Below are 16,498 nucleotides of genomic sequence, written 5' to 3'. Positions count from 1 at the left end.
CTGCTCCCCGAGGAGGGAGGCTCTCCTGCCCATCATTCCAGGCGGGACCCCTGCCGGCCCCGCCCCACAGGGCGAGGGCAGTCCCTGTGCTGGGGGGTAGCTGGGGCAGCAGAGGCCTCTCACCCCGAAGGCCCTGGGAGGCTGGGCTCTGAGCGGCCTGCTGGAATTCAGCTGGGCGCCCGCCCGCCCGGGGAAGAGCGCCATTTTACAGAAGGGCCGCCTGCCTCCTTTCTTCCCAGTGTGACGGCCACCCGACCCCTCTGCCCAGGTAGGGGGACTTCTGGGCGCTGGGACATTCTGCAGTCCCCTGGAGAAAGCCCCACAGGGGTGTTTGGAAGGGGCCCAGGAGGCCCTCGGGGTCCCCGCCTGCGATGTTCTAGGTTTGGCTGCTGCTTCAGGTTGTAGTCCATCCGGGTTTCCTGAAATAAAAGTAAAATAAACAGTGGGAGGGGAGCCCCTGGTGTAACCGTCATGTGACTGAGAACAATCGAGATGGACTATTTTGGGTGTGGGGCGGCATGGTGGAGGTCTTGGGTCTTTTCTTAGCTGAACTGAACAGAGACGCCACCCCCCCACCCCCAAAAGCCAGTATCCCAATGGCCAGGGTTGGGGAGTGTACTCTCCATGTTGTCCCTACCCGCACTCAGGCCAAATGTCCACACTGTCTTGGGGTTCTGTGCAGGGCGATCAGAGCCCCTGTGACCAGGGCCCTAACAGGTGGAAGGGGCCGTTCCCCAGGGAGCGGGTGCCTCTTCTGGGGGGGGGCACAGGGGCCTCAGTTTACGGGAAGTGGTTTTGGAGCTCCGGGCAGGGGCAGGTGGAGGGTCCAGGAGGCAGGAGGGCCCTGCAGCCCTGCCAACCAGCAAGGCTGTCGGTTTGGGGAGTCTGCTTTGCCGCCTGCCAGGTGATGGGACAGGATAAGGGGGCGCCCTGGTTCGGGGTCGGGGAGGACTGTGACTTCCTAGAGGAGGCCGAGGCCTGGCCTGGCCTGGCCTGCAATGACAAAGACGGAGTGGGGAGGGGGTGGTGGGCCAGGCTGAGCACAGAGGCAGTCCCCCGCTGGGGTGCAGGGGGATAGACGGGGGACATGTGGGGACAGGGCAGGGGGTCCAGGGGAGGCTAGATGTCGGAGGGTTGGGCAGAGTGCGTGAAGGAAGAGCTGCAGGCCCCTCAGGGCCTCCGACTCCCACCGGCCTAGAGCAGAGGGGGCTGCACAAGGTTAGGTCCCAGCCAGGACCCTTGGTATCTTGGGCCGAGTTCCCCAGGCCTCTGAGCTGCCTGCTCGACCCTGGCTGGGGCTGGTGGTCGATACCTGACAGGGTGGGGTGAGAGCCGGGAGGCCCTGCCCGGGGCTCGGCCAGCACCAGCTAGAAGCAGCAGCAGAGGTCTGAGTGTCCTCTGGGGCACCGGACCTCCGGACCTGAACACTCTGCTGTGGGGGCTGCTATGCTTTGTGGGGTGTTGAGCAGCATCCCCTCCCCCATCAGCGGTAACAATTGAAAATGTTGGCAGATGTGGCTGAATGGCCCCACCTGGAAACTGTTGGGTGGAACCCGTGAGTCACACCGAGAAGTCAGTGAGGCGTGGAGTTGTCTCCCTCAAGGGAGCTGGGGTCCAGGGCTCGCCCACCCCCAGCCCTGCCTGAGCGCTGTGGGGGCCCGGGGCCTGGGGCACTGCGGGCAGGGGCCGGCAGCTGGGCAGGGTGGACCCTTGGGCTGCAGACCCCATCCCCGGCCAGCTGCCGGCACAGGGGCCCTCTCTGTCCCTCCTGAGTCACAAATATTTGCTGGAAATTCCTTGAGGTGAACCAGGTTCGGGGGCCCCAGCCCACGGGGCCTTGGGGCAGGGCTGGGGCAGGCCAGCCACCATGAGAATGGGGACACACATAACTGCCCTTCTCAGGCTGCGGTCCCAGGAAGGGCAAACACATGGCTGAGTGCAAGTCAGCGATTCTGCGAGAGCCGGCCCCCCACAAACGAGCACCTTGTACTTCTTACACCCACAAGTCTTCCTCCCGAGCCCAGCACTGACACATACCGCACCCCTGCCGTTGCGTTGCATTTTCTCTCCAGGCACCTCGATCTTCCTCCAGAAACCTAGGCTGCCAACCGTGTACTTGCACCTCACGACTTTGTTGTAACCTCAAGTGTTTTGTCAGAAGTCGGTCTCTTTTCCCCCCACATACATGATTTTTCAAATGATTTGCAACGTTTGCAAGAGCAATTTCCATTTTGTCGGAGAGCCACCTTTCCATCGTGAACATGTCTCCAAATTTAAAATGTGGGTCATTGGGGAAATTGGATGGAATTTACAGAAAGTGGTTTTAGAGTTATTTGTTTGTCTCATGTCTGTGATCCTTGGCCAAAATGCAGCTGGTGGGTAAAGAGAATACTGGGAAGTGTCCCTGCCCCGGAGGAGAGTGTAGCGGGGCCAATGGGGCCCGGGGGTCCAGATGAGGGGCCTGAGTCTCTGCACACCCCCCATCTTCGGCAAACTTCAGCATTCCTCTTTCTTGTGCCCTGAGCTCCTGCTGGGCTGGCAGGTGCTCCCTGACACCTGCGGGGACCCGGTCTGCAGCTCTGTCACTTGTCACTCATGGCCTTGGGGGACCTGGGTTTAGTGCAACCAGCTCTTCAGAGTTTTCCAGGGAAGTTGGAAATCCCGCCGCGCGTGGCTTCCTGGTTCAAGTCCTCTGGCATCCTCTGCAGAAGACAGGTAGGTTTCTGGACCCTCGTTGTGCCCATGAAGGTCCTGAGTGGAAGTCAGTGGTGAAGGCTGATGGCCGTCCTCAGGTGGACAGCCAAAGGGGCCCTACGCAGGGGACGAGGTCAGCCTGCATGATGCTCTCCCCGCCAGGGGTCTTCCCAGAGTCATTGTGAGCCTCCTGGGGAAATGCAAATCAAAACCACACTAACATATCACCTTAAACCTGTGAGAATGGCTGTAATCACCAAGACAAAAAATAACAAATGTTGGCGAGGTCGTGGAGAAAAGGAACCCTCACTCACAGCTGGTGGGAATGCACACTGGTGCAGCCTCTATGGAAGACAGTATGGAGATTCCTCAAAAAATTAAAAATAGAAATACCTTATGATCCAGCTATCCCACTACTGAGTATTTATCCAAAGAACTTGAAGTCAGCAATCCAAAGAGGCTTATGCCCCCCTATGTTCACTACAGCATTATTCACTATAGCCAAGACATGGAAGCAACCCAAGTGTCCCTCAACTGATGAATGGATGAAGAAGATGTGGTATATATATATACAATGGAATACTACTCAGCCATAAAAAAAAGACAAAATCGTCCCATTTGCAACAACATGGATGGACCTGGAGGGTGTTATGTTGAGTGAAATAAGCCAGACAGAGAAAGACAAACACTGCATGATTTCACTCATATGTGGAAGATAAACTAACACATGGACAGAGAGAGCAGTTTGGTGGTTACCAGGGGAAGGGAGTTGGGGGATGGGCACAAGGGGTGAAGGGAGGCATTCATATGGTGACTGACAAATAATAATGTACAACTGGAATCTCACAGTGTTATAAACTATTATTACATCAATAAAAAAATTTAAAAAAAAAGATGTGGATTCTTGCACCCCCACAATGGGAGCCCCTTGGGGTGGGGCCCTGGAATATGCATTCTGACCAGTGTTCCTGAAGTTGGAGACCTTCTGCCGAGGTCTTGGGGTGATGGCTCTGGAGTGGGTTTAGAGGTCCAAAGTTCTGGCCCCGAGGAAGCCCCTTCCTTGTCTCATGCAGGTCTGCCTCCCTCTGTGTGCCTGGAGCTGCTCCTGGTGGTGGCAGCAGAGGTGTGTGCACATGGCTGTCTGCGCTCGCCTGGCCAAATGTGGAAGCCGGGATAGCGCAGGGACCCTCAGACAAGAAGGGATGCCTTTCTTAATTCGAGGTTCAGTGGGAAGGAAGAGTGTGACGTAAGAACGCAAATGGGAGTGAAAAGTGATGTAAACACACAAGTCGTGTCCACGTTCGGGCACTTGGGCAGAAGCTGTGTTTCACTGACCAGCTCCCAGTGGGCCCTGCACAGAGGGACTCCTGTCCGCATTCCTTCATGGGACCTCCAAGTGCTGAGCACTTTCGCTGAGCCTGCCCTGGGCCAGAGGCCCAGCGGGACGTGGGTTGGGCGAGCGCCTTTTCTCTCTGCCTCTGTCTCTGTCTCTGTCTCTCTATCTCTCTGTCTCTGTTTCTGTCTCTCTGTCTCTCTCCTTAGAGTCTGGGGGGAAACGATTCTCAGGGCCAGATAAGGAACAGGTGTTATTGGAGAGCAGTAGAAGTTAGGAAGAAATGGGGCAGGTTGTAGGCTGGACGCCGGGACGGCATCTCTGAGACCTGGATGCTGGGAAGTAGCCTTCAGGGCCTGGGGCGAGGGGACAGTGTTTGCAGCCGAGGAGCTGTGGTGCAGAGGCCTGCGGGCAGGCGGGAGCAAGGCCCTGTGGGCACGGGGCTGGAGGAGTCCTGTGGGGGGCGAGGAGGGTGGGGGTGGGTTCAGGCCCTGGGGCCCGGTAGTCGCAGTGAGGCACTGGGAACTTCATCCTAAGCTTGAGGGAGGTGACAGGTCTGAGGGACTGCAGGGCCAGAGTGGATGCAGGGAGGGCCTGGCCCAGGTGCCGGGTCAGGGGAGGAGTAGTGGACCAGGAGTCCCGGGTTTGGGGGATATATTTGGGGCAGAAGTAGCAGGATCTGCTGATCCCAGTGGAGTTTAGTGACCCTGGACCAGGCCCTCGTCTGCCTCCTTGCCAGGGCCCTGGGGACCCCGTGTCACTTAGTTTCGTGCACTGACACCTGCTGCCTTCCGGTGAGGCTGAGGTGTCTCCGTCTGCCCATTCTGGCTGCGAGGGGTGAGGGGAACCCCTGCTCCCTCTCTCTGCTTCCCCAGGGGCCGGGCACGCACAGGTCTCTCCTCGAACCACTGCCGGCCTGGCGTGGGGCAGGGGCCTCTGAGGCCGGCAGCTCGGGGGGAAGCAGGGGAATGTGAGAGGTGGGGGACTGATTGTGTCCGCTGGAGTGGGGGCCCTCGCGTCACACCTCCCGCCTGTTCCGGTGGGAGGGAGGGGCGGGGCTGGAGTGCGGGAGCCGGGGAGGAGAGGGCGTCAGTTCCTCAGCCTGACCCCCAGTGCTGTCTTCCCAGATGCTGGGTGGCAGTCACCGCTTCATCCCTTTGTATTCCGTTGTATGGACTGACCACGGGTTGTGTGTCTTTTGGTCCGTTGATGCATATTTGGGCTGTATCCACCTTTTGGCTGTTGTGAATAGTGCTGCCATGAAGGGAGATGGGATCTTGCCATCCACTTGCTGTGTTATGTTAGCCAGGTCATTTTCCATCTCTGGACTTGGATAGTCCATCAGCAAAATGAAGAGGGTGGATTAAACGGCCCGGTCTCGTGTCGGCACACCCTGTCCACATCAGTAAGCGGCCCTGACTAATACCTTCTCACCCAAAAAGGACCAGTCATGGGGAATGCGTGAGGGCGGGTTTCTGCCCAGCCAGGCGGCGGGCACTGTTCTGCTTCCTACCATGTCCACTCCATTCTGAATTACCAGGTGGCCAGCTCCATGCCCAACACTCGGCTCCACTGGGTTTTGCACAGGTCAGCCCAGGATGGGAGTGACCTCCCCAGCACAGGAGGCGTGCAAGTGAGCACTGGCCAGCCCCTTGTTAAAACTCTTGTGGATCATGTCGGGGAGGTGGCAACTAAGTTAATTTCCAACTCTGAGAAAACCACTTGGTCATTCCTGCTCTTGTAGCTGTGCCGTGTGAGGCCACTGAAACTCTCTGAGCCTCAGTCTTCTGAGAAGTGGGCAGAGTGGTCTCTGAGCCTGCAGGAGAGCTGGTTTGTGCCCAGCACTTTCTAAGCTGCTTGTCTCAGGCCATCCTCCTTGGCCCCGCCTTAGCCCTTGGGCCTCCCTTCACCCGTGCCCTGCCCAGCCCCTGTGGTGGCCCTCCTGGCTTGTGCCACTGCCCCAGGGACGGGCGGCCTGGCACGTGGCAGCCCCGGGAGAGTGCCACAGGCCTCCGTCAGTGCCCGACCGCCTGGGGACAGACAAAGCGACAGATTGCGGGTGCGCCCTCCCTCTCCTGACAGCCGTGGGCAGGTCTAGGCCTGCCCGCTTGGGCACTGCCAGGAGGTGGCCGAGCTGATTCCCACAGCCTTGCGCCAAGGACCCGGAGGCCGGCCCAGGGGAGACGTCACCTCGGCCTGGGCAGGGTGGTGGTTTCCCTGCCCCTCCCCCCACGGTGGGACAGGGGTCCCTGCTGTGCCCAGCCTGGTCACTGCCCCCTCCTCCTGGATCTGAAGCCAGGCCTGCAGTCTGCAAGGCCGAGCTCCTGCCCACCCACCAGGGCCTCGGTTTCCTGCCCGGGAACGGGCAGGACGAAATGTGCGGGTGCGTGAAGGGCAAGCGCATGCCAGTGCTCCAGGGTGGCCCTGCGTGGGCACCGTCGGCCCTGCCGCCCCCCGGGGATGCTGGAGGAGCACAGAGGACGCATTCCCGAAGTGCTCACGTTGTCCTTTCCTCCTGGCAGAGCAAGCTGCCCTCGCGGCCGGTGTGGGGAGGATGTCCCAGCCCACCGCCCCCGACGAGGGAGCCACGTTCGAGCACCTCTGGAGATCTCTGTGAGTGTTTCCTCTGCGCAACCCCGGGCTGGACCTGGGCTAGCCTTGGCCACCTCGCCAGGCTAGCTCAGGAGCAGAGCTGAGCGAGAGGGGTAGGCAGGGGAGCTGCTGCTTTGGGCCTTCTCCTGGGGATCCGGGGTCCAAAGTCTGGGCCCTTTCCTCTGACCAGCCCTCCAGAGGGCTTGGGGCCAGGAGAGGTCCAGGGGACAGAGCCCACGTGTGGCCACGCCTCCCTGGTGCTCACTTCAGCCCTGGAGAGTCCAGCAGAGGAGGAGGAGGCGGTGGGAGGAGGCGGGAGCTGAGGGTGGGCAGAAAGGGCTCCTCGGGAGCGGGAGACGTTGGCCCCCACAGGAGCCGAGGCCCGGCCCTGCACTCTGGCCCTGGTGGTCAGGGGCTGACGGCTCTGTCCGCTCTTCCCAGGGAGCCCGACAGCACCTACTTTGACCTCCCCCAGTCGAGCCAGGGGACTAGTGAGATAGTGGGCGGCACAGAGGCCAGCATGGATGTCTTCCACCTGCAGGGCATGACCACGTCTGTCATGGTAAGTGGGGCTGCCGTTTGTGGAGGACGTGGGGTGGGGGCAGTAAATGCAGACTGTCCTGTCTTGGGAGCCCTCAGAACCAGAAAGAGGCTCTCAGGTGTACAGCTTCCTCTGTGAGTTTATCAGGACATTTCAAATTGCAAAGTAGAAAATGTATCGGCTCATGTAACTGTCAGTCCGGGAAAGGATTTAGGCATGGCTGGATCCAGGTGTATGAAGGACTTCAGGCATGGCTGGATCCAGGTGTTCAAACAGCTGCCTCTCTGTCTCTTGCCCTGCTTTCCTCATGGTGGCTTTGTTCTTAGGCAGCCTCTCCTCTTGTGGTGAAGGGTACAAGGCTCCACCAGCATCCCCGTTCCTGTGGGGGAGGACCTCTCTTTGCCCATAGTCCAGCAGGCCTGGCTCTCATTGGTCTGAATGTCGTCCTGTGCTCATCTCTGAGCCTCTGATCAGCCTGGGTCCCCTGGAACAGGGTCAGGATATAATGGAGTGGAGTGGGCTCTGCCCACCACAGGGACTGAGTTATGGGGAAGAGGGGCCCAAAGGAAGATCAAGATGCTATTTCCAGAGGAAGGGGACTGGATGGGGGCATGCAGGGGCAATTGAGGCTGCCGACAGCCCATCAGCCCTGTGGTGCCTCAGGTCCTGACACACTGGGTGTTCCTCTTGGCAAGAAGATAGGGCTGGGATAACTGGGTGGTGGCTACATCCCGGCTCTCTCTCTGGCCACCCATTTCCCAGCCCTGGTGTGCCAGGAGGTGGGTGGTAGGTGGGACACAAGAAGGGGGTGTAAGGACCCAGCAATGCCTACTGTCCCCAGCACCCACACCCTGCAGTCGCCTCCTTGGGACAGTCCCCGCCGGACCCCCGGGCTGCTTTGTCCTGCCCACAAGGCTTGGTGCCCAGGGCTCCCTCGGGTGGGGACTTGTGGTGGGTACTTCGCGGGGTTCGTGAGGAAAACATGTTGGAAACAGCGGCCCCCCCCGGGTGCACTGGCTCTGCCGGCTCGCAGCTCCCTGGATGGCAGCTGTGCTGGCTGCTGGCCTCCCCCCGCCGAGCACATCTTGTCTCGGGGCACTGGCACCAGGCCAAGGGCCAGGGGGCAGGAGGGAGGTGGTGCTGGGAACTCTGGAGGCCAGGAGGGCACCGAGCCTGGCCCCCCTCCCTAAAGCCCCCCATTCCAGAAGTTGGAGCCCCTCACCCCAACACATACCCGTCTGAGGCACCTTGAGCATCCAGCGAATTGTGGGGGCTGTGGGGTCTCCAGTCTCGTGAATGAGCCAGGGTGAAGTGGAGGGGTTTGGCAGGAGGGTCCCCCATGTCCTCTATTCTAGCTCTGTCTCCAACGCTGGGCTGGTGCAGGCCCCGGCCCACATGGGACTAGGAGAGGGCATGTGGGGCAGTCGCAGTCTGGGGTGGGTGAGGGTCTGTGGGCAGCAAGCTCCCCATGAGGTCCGTTCCTCTGAGGAACCCCTCTGACTGGGTCTGAGGCATCCAACTGCATGGCCCTGGCCTCCTGCCTCTGCTCAGGAGACGTCATAGTAGAAACAGCTCGCCTGCATTGAGCACCTCTTACATCCCCACTTTACAGGTGGGGAAACTGAGGCAGGTACTGGGACAGTGCCGGGCAGTGTCATTCCTCTCCTTTTGGAATGTTCTCTGTTCTGCCAACGGCTCCCCAGGGGCCAAGGGTCCCGACCTCTCACCTTTCAGTGCCCGCCTCCTGGACGTCAGTGTCCCCCACTGTTTTGGGTCCGTCTCAGGCTATGATAGCGATGCTCTCGGCTGGGATGCCTGGGCCCTCACCTGGGCCCGGACTACCTGCGGGAGCCCCACAGGAGCCGGCGCTGTGGCTGCACCGGCCCTTGAGGCTCCTATGGTTGCAGGACGCCCACAGCAACACCCAGCGGGGAACCTTGAGGAACAAGGTTTGTACTCACAGGTCCTAGGGGTACATGGCACACCTGGGCCACACAGCAAGGTCTCAGGTAGAGAGTACACACGCGGACCTGGGGCTCTGCCTCTGTTGGGGTCGAGGGTGGGGGCCTAGGCTTTCTCGGGTTCACTCTTTATTGGTGAGTTTAAAACAGAAGAGCAGGAATTAAGGCTCAGAGAGAAAAGCAGGGTCACTTGGGTGGTCAGTTATCTGGGTCACCCAGGGCTTCCTAAAGGTGACCTTTGTGTGGACTGGGGGGCCTGGCTCTTATCTGGTTGTTTTGCCAGTAGCCGTGTCTTCCAGCTGGCAACACGTCTGTTCGTTCGAGATGGACATCTTTGAAGCCTTCGCCTTGGCGATCAGAATCTTAGCGTCAGGCACGCACATTACAATCAAAAGGCTGCGTGCCTCGGGCTCTAGCTGCAGCCTCTCTGCGGAGGGGCAGGAGCTGCCACCAGGCTCCAGGGAGAGGACCCCTGGGTGCAGTCTCTAAGAGGTCTGTCCGTGGAGTTCCAGAGGCCGCCCCCAGCTAACGCCCCCAGGGCAGGAGGCCTGGAGACCCCATAGGCCGAGTGTCAGGGAGGCAGAGGGGCCAGTTCTAGGTCCCTGTGGGGTGGGGTGGGCTGGGCTCCCTCCCGGAGGATGTCCGCTGCTGAGCGTGTCTGGGCCGGGGAGGGGGGCCCCGTCTCTCACCAGCAGTGGAGTACCGAGGGTGGGTCCTCCCACCTCTGCAGACCACAAGAGAGCGGAATCTGTCAGGTAGCAACATGCCTCCTGGTGAAAGTCACGCATGAAATACCTGCATGCAAAGCTCGGTTCCCGGAGGTGGGGATTCCCTGGAACCACTCTGGTCCCGGCGGGGGATGGGGGCAACCAGGCCCCCCGGCTGGGCACCGCGCCGTGAGCTTGCCGTAGCCCACCCCTAACCCTCATGCAGGTGGACACAGCCCAGCGGCAAAGATGGAGGCTCAGAGAAGCAGCTCAGGCAGCTGCCTGCAGAGCCCCAGCGTCTGGCTACCTTGCCCAAGGGCCTGTGCCCACTGAGTCTGGAGGCCTGGATCAGGGGCCGGAGCCCTGGGTGCAGGCAGGGCATCTTGTAGAGCTGAGCCGGGCGCCTCTCCGGCCAGGACGCAGCCCCTGGAGGAATCTGTGCTGCTGAGGGCGGGGACCTGGACCCGGCTGGGTGGTGGTGCTGGGGGGCTTCTGAGTGCCTCGTCCCCCACCCCCGTGGCTCCACCCCTGTCCACTGGCAGATCCACGGCTGTCAGGGAAAGCCTCAGGCTCGGGGGGAGGTTGGACTCCAGGCTGGTGACCATGGACTCCGGCACTCCCTATGCTGGGCCTCCGGCAGGAAAGTAGTTATGGAGTCACATGTCCCGGGGTCCATCAGCCCTGCGGTCCTGACTCGGGGTGCTGGCCCGGGTGTAAAGGCTTCCACACACGTTCCCCCACCGCTCACTCTCCTGCAGGGCCCACGTGCTCGGTGCTTGCTCTGGCCAGCTCTTCCTCTGCTGATGGGCGCCCGTCCCCCACCCCCAGGCTCTGGAGCCACCCCTCACTGTGTTGTGGGGCTCAAGTTTAAGGAAGCTGTTCCCAGGGAGGCCCGGTGGCGTAGCGGTTAAGTTCTCGCGCTCCGCTGCGGTGGCCCAGGGTGGCTCAGGGCTTGCTGGTTCGGATCCTGGGCGCTGCCCAATGCACCGCTCATCAAGCCATGCTGAGGCCGCGTCCCACATACAGCAACTAGAAGGATGTATGACTATGACATACAACTATCTACTGGGGCTTTGGGGAGAAAAAAGGAAAAAAGGAGAAAGATTGGCAACAGATATTAGCTCAGGGCCAATCTTCCTCAAAAAAACACACACAAAGAAAGCTGTTCCCTCAGAAATCCGGAACAGTGGAGCCAAGGAGGGCCTGGGAGCCGCCCCCTCCAGCCCCAGAGCTGCTGTGCCAAGGAAGAACCTGATGCCCCAGGCCCACCTTGGGGTTCCTACCGGTGGAGCTCTTGCCTTGGGGGGTGGCCTTTGGTCCTGGCCATCCCTGCAGACCCCGGGTGGCTCATCCACACACGAGGATCTCTAAAATAGGCCCCCCACCTCCTACAAGAGGAGAGCCGAGAAAAGCCTGCCGAGTTGCTGGCCTCCCTCTGGGCTGGAGAGGAGGGCCGGCCAGGAGTCCTGAGGAGGGAGGTGACTCCTGGGCCCTGGCCGGGCACCCTGACAAAGAGGAAGCTTGTGAGGTCTCCCTGGCCCTGGAGACTCCCCATTGTCTGGGAGGAGGGCAGACAGGATGAAGCACTCCCGCGTGAGCGCTCGGGGTGTCCGGAGCAGGCAGTGAGAAGGCGCCTAGGAGGCAGGAATCCTGCTTCCCGCCTATCACGGTGCTGGGTCTGGGCTTTGGGCCATCCCCTCTGAGTCTCGTGTCTCCCGGGACAAAAGGAGGGCAGCTCTGGGAGGGAGCCCCCTCCCAGCTCTGAGGATGTGTGAACGGGGAGCTGGAGGAAAGGGGAGACGGCAGGTGCTCGCTGGGCCAGCGGCTCTCCTTTCTCGTCCCCAGTCTCCCCTGCAGAGTCTGTGGGGCTGCCTCTCCTATTGGTCCTGCAAGGGTCTGAGAGCTTCCTGCTGGCCCTGGCTGCCCGCGCCTGTTCCCTCCCTTCCTGGGCCCCTTCCCACCTCTCCTGGCGCCTTTCTCTGGTGACAGCTGTGGCGGGCAGGTGGGCCACGGGGGGGGGGGGGGCGTGCTGCAGCCGGCAGAGGTGGCAGGCGGGGCTGATGCCCCACTGCACCCTCCTCAGGTGCCCACAGCAAGTTGCGCAGAGGGACCTCCATTCTCAGCTCTAACACAGGGTTAGAACCTGCAGACCCTTGGGGCTTGAGACCCCTGCAGTCACCCAGGGCAGGTCTTCCTGGCCTGGGAGGGAGCATTTCTCCCCAGGCCCAGGAGAAGGGAGGGCATGGTGTGGACACTTCCCAGAGTAACAATTATTAGGAAACTGGGCCAGCCCCCAGAAGGGGTCAGGTGGGCAGAGGGAGGGAAAGGACCCTTCCTCCTTCCAAGGAGGGTCTGCAGCCCCCAGGAAGGGCAGGGATGGAGCTCGGGGGCGGGGAGTGGCTCAGTTCCCCATAGTCAGCTCTGGGACCCCCAGCCCCCCCACCTCCGCCAGTGAGCCCCAACCAGCCCTTCCTTCAATACGCGTCAGTGGGAAGGGCCTCTGGGGTGGACGGAGCTGAGCCCCGGCCAGCCACCAGGTCCCAGAACGGCCTCCTGGGGTGGGACAGAGCCACCAGCCTATGGGTGGTCAGGATGGGTGTGAGGAATTTGGCCCTGAGCTGGCACAGCGCTGGTGCCCCTCTGGTGAATTGTGCCATCCTGTGCAGGTGGAAGAAAAGAAATGTCCCACCTCGTCCCTCCTGCCACGAGTCCTGTGGAAGTGCTCGGTGGGGTGGAATCCCCAGTAAGTGAGAATTAGAAGAGCAGGTGCGCAGGGCCCAGTGGGGCCGCCTGGGAGGCCACCTGGAGGAAGCAGCGAGGACTGAGCAAGGAGGAGGCCCAGTTCCTGGGGACAGAGGCCCCGGCTGCCCTGTCCCTGTCCCCTGGATGGCCAGGATTTGGGGTCAATGCACAGGACGTGGGTGATGCTCTGGTGCGTTTAGAGGTGGAAACTCACTCTCAGTCGTGCTGGGCACCCCAGCCTGGCCCAGGCTCACGTGGAGAGGACAGTGCTGGTTCTCAGGCCCCAGTGCCCCGAGCCTCCTCAAGGAGTGCCCCTGCAGTGTGGGCAGGATGTGGCCCCTCTGCCCTGGACCCCCTGCCTCCAGTGCTTCCTCCAGGGCTCAAGACAGGAGGCCTGCCTGGCCCTGCCTCCTGCTGGGCAGCTTCCAGATGAGGGCACATGTGTGGGCAGCTCCTCCTGGGGCCCAGCCTTGTGCCCTGCAGGCCTGAGCCCCAAGCAGAGTGAGGCCAAGGCCACCCCTGGGCCATCCCAGTGGCCCGGGTTCCCACAGAGCCCTGGCCTCCTTCTGCCCACGGTCTTTGCTTGACGCCTCACTCTCCTGGTGTATTAGTTAGCTATTGCTGTGTAACAAGTCACCACAAACTTGAAACAACTCCAATTATTACTTCAGTTTCTGTGGATGAGGAGTCCTGCGTGTTTCCACAGGGTCCCCTGCTCAGGGTCTCACCAGGCTGCCATCAAAGTGTCAGCCAGGACCCAATCTTATCTGAGGCTGGGAGACTCTTCCAGGCTCTGGTTGTTGGCAGAATTCACTTCCTTGCAGCCGTAGAACTGAGGTTCCTTCTTTCTTGCTGGCTTTTGACTGAGGGCCACCATTCTCAGTTCCTAGAGGCCACCCACCATCCCCTGCCACATGGCCCCTGCACAACCTGGCATTCTGCTCCTCAAGGCCATCAGAAGATGTCTCCCTGACCTCTTTGAAGGGCTCACCTGATTAGGTGAGGCCCACCTGGATAATCTCCCTTTTGATCAACTCAGTGTCTACTGGTTCATAACCAGGTCACAGGTGATGTCATCACATTCACAGTGCCCCCCCCCACCAAGAGGAGGGGGTGTGCAGGGCATGTACCTGGGAGCCACATTGGGATTGAGGCCCCACACCTGAGTCTCTGCTTTGTGCTACCCTTTGCCCATTCCTGGTGTCTTTCACCTCAAATTCTTCTTCCCTTTGCTCTCCCCTTTTGGCTATTTATAAAACTGGTACAATTAAGAAGACGGCCGGCCTTCCCCGACCTCCCTGAGCCGGCCCCTGTGCACAGAGCCTCAGCTGGGGCTCTTTTCCAATAGATTGTCCCTTGACAGGCGAAGGCGCCCAGCTGCGAGATGTCGGGGAGGGCGCCCAGCTTTGCACAACGCCCTGTGGGGGGTGGGGGTTGGAACCCAGGGCCTGCCCCCTCTCCAGCTGGCTCTCATGTCCCTCCATCCAGCCCACCTGCCCAGCCCAAGAGGCACCCCCACCCCAGGCCTGCTTTGCAGCAAGGCCCAGCCACATCCCACAGGAACCTCACTGAACGGCAGACCCTCCTGGGGCAGCACTGGGGGCTCCCCGCCCCAGGCCTTTCCGTCTACGAGCATCCTGGGCAAGGAAGGCCCTCGGCTGCTGCCTCCGGCCAGAACTTCCAACCTGGGCCCCACTGCAGACCCCCTTCCCAAACATCTGTCTATCTTACAAACCTCTTTTCCTTGATTGTCTCATTGTGAGGGAGGGAGGCCTCTGCATTGGGAGCTATAGCCACACGGAGTCACAGAGTCATGGGAGTCCAGCCTGTGTGCGCCAGGTGTGCTAGGTCGTGCCTCTGGCTGCCGCTGCCAAGGTTCCCTGAGCCTGAGCTGGGGTCTTCTGGCCCAGGGCCTCGGGGGGCAGCGCCTGGGTGCACGGCCCCTGCCCGGATTCTCCCTCCCTGTCAGCCGAGGAGCGGGGGACTGGACATGGCAATGGGCTCCTTGGTGGACTGCAGGTTGAGCCCCCCTGCCTAACACCGGCTGCTCCTAGCTCCCTGGAACCGGAAAGTGGTTGGGGACGTGGCAAGAACAGGCCGAAGACAAGGCTCTTGGCGCCATCTTTCCAGCACCCCGAGTGCTTTTAAGCTTTGTCGGGAGATGCAGCTGTGCTTGGGGGCTTGGAAACAAGGTCAGTGCGTCCACCTTCTCATGACTTAGTTGTGCGAAACTGACGCCCTGCCTGCGTCCAGGGGGGATTCCAGCCACAGCAAAGTCTGGCCAAGGGCAACTTTGTACTAGAGATGGTTAGATTAGAATGGAAATTCAGACTCCTCCAGAAAGGCAGTGGGGGTGACCCCCGTGAAGCCCCGGGCTAGGTGGCCACCATTGCAGAGACCCCTGGTAGCGCCGAGGGCCATCAGTGCGCTGCGATGGCCGGGGCCGCAGCGATCCTCCTTCCGGGCCACGTCCCTCTATCCCTCTGTTTCCGGGGGCTCCGCACCAGCAGGAACAGGCTGGCGGCAGCAGGGCCTGGGGCACATGGGCTCTGCTTTCTCTGACTCGATCCTCGGCTTTGGGCCATGCCCGGGCTGCTTATTCTGTCGCCAGGCTGCCTGTGGGTCCAGCGGGGAGCACAGTCTCCCTGAGGGCTTCTCCTCTCCAATCGGCCCTTTGGCGTGGGCCTGGTGGACCACCATGTTCCCTGGGCAGGAGGGAGATTGCTCCGCCCTGGATGCTGGGGGCACGGCACCATCTTTTTCCTTTGGGGTGGCCCGGCCTTGCCTACCGAGGTCTCAAGGACCTAGGCTGACCCCCTCGTGCTCAGGGGTGGAGGCCCGTGGCCCCTAGGGCCTCCTGTGGGTGTCGTCTCAGGAGCAGGCGGGCGCGGCTTAATTATGGAGCCGGCCACCAGCCCGGCGCACTGTCCCCTCCCCATGCAGCCTCCTTGGTGCGGTCCAACACAGCAGTGGGCAAGCTGAGGCCTGCCCTGGACTAATGAATAGTCATGAGGAATAAAGGGGTGGGCCCCTGTTTTGTTGTTGGATGCAGCTCGTTGACAGAACTAAGGGAGATGGAGAGAGCGCAAATGCCAACAAACAGCCCACATGTTCCGGAGCATCCTCGGCCCCTGCTCCTCTAGCCACGGAGCCTCTCCGCCTGGGCCCACCCTGCCGGGCGGCCACCTCTCTACCCCTCGCCCCCCAGCCACCCAGACCCATGCCTCGCCCCTCGGCACACCTGCTCCCCGGTGTGTGCAGACCCTCACGCGCCCACCATGCTGTACGTCAGTGACCCCATGCAGCACTTCACCACGGTAGGTGTGCCCCGTGCGCCCTTCTGATCTATTCGGGGACCCTTGTCTCTATCCTTCTCAGGACGCTTGGTGGGGCTTCCACCATGATGCAGGGGTCAGGGGGGCATTCTCTTGTCTGTCCCCCTGGTCAGGCACCTGCTGCCGTTGGGGTGTCACCATTTGGGGTGAGCAGAGGCAGGCGGGAGGAGCTGAGGGGCTGGGGGCAGGTCCCTGGCATGGAGGCAGAGGTCTGCCCATCCTGGAGAAGCTCTGAGGAGCAGCGCCCACTGGCTGGGCAGGACCAACAGCCAGGGAGAGGAAGGCAGGGTGCTGTCTGGTCAGGGCTGGGTGGCTGCCTCTTGACGTGGGGGTTTCCGACGCTCCCTGGCTTTAGGCTTGTGGCTCTGTCCCAGGCTCAGGGTTCTGGGGCTGCCCTGCCCTGCCCTCCCCCAGCAGCCAGGAGCTCAGCGTACCCGGGAGGTTATCTTTGCTCCCAGGGCTTGGGCTGTGAAGATGTCACCGCCTGATCCCAGGCCACGAGCATCCTCACCTGGGAATCTGCTCATTTGGCAGCAGTGGCAGGAGCGTTTCTTGCCCGTTGAGGGCTGGCTTGGTGTGGGTCTGAGCTCCAG

General features: G+C 61.3%; 1 protein-coding gene across 1 annotated transcript in view; it reads left to right on the top strand.

The window, feature by feature from the left end:
• Positions 1-16,498, top strand: part of TP73 (tumor protein p73) — a 71,167-nt gene that overhangs the window by 16,993 nt on the left and 37,676 nt on the right. Inside the window, exons 2-3 of the mRNA XM_004425512.3 lie at positions 6,550-6,640; positions 7,061-7,181. Coding sequence (XP_004425569.2) covers positions 6,550-6,640; positions 7,061-7,181 — 212 coding nt within the window. The remainder of the gene's footprint in view (positions 1-6,549; positions 6,641-7,060; positions 7,182-16,498) is intronic.

The sequence above is a fragment of the Ceratotherium simum genome, chromosome 22, assembly GCF_057802395.1.
Source record: "Ceratotherium simum simum isolate JZ-2026a chromosome 22, ASM5780239v1, whole genome shotgun sequence".
In the NCBI taxonomy this organism is placed as follows: domain Eukaryota; kingdom Metazoa; phylum Chordata; class Mammalia; order Perissodactyla; family Rhinocerotidae; genus Ceratotherium; species Ceratotherium simum.
The sequence above is the reverse complement of the archived record's forward strand: the minus strand, read 5'-3'. Positions and strand labels throughout refer to the sequence as shown.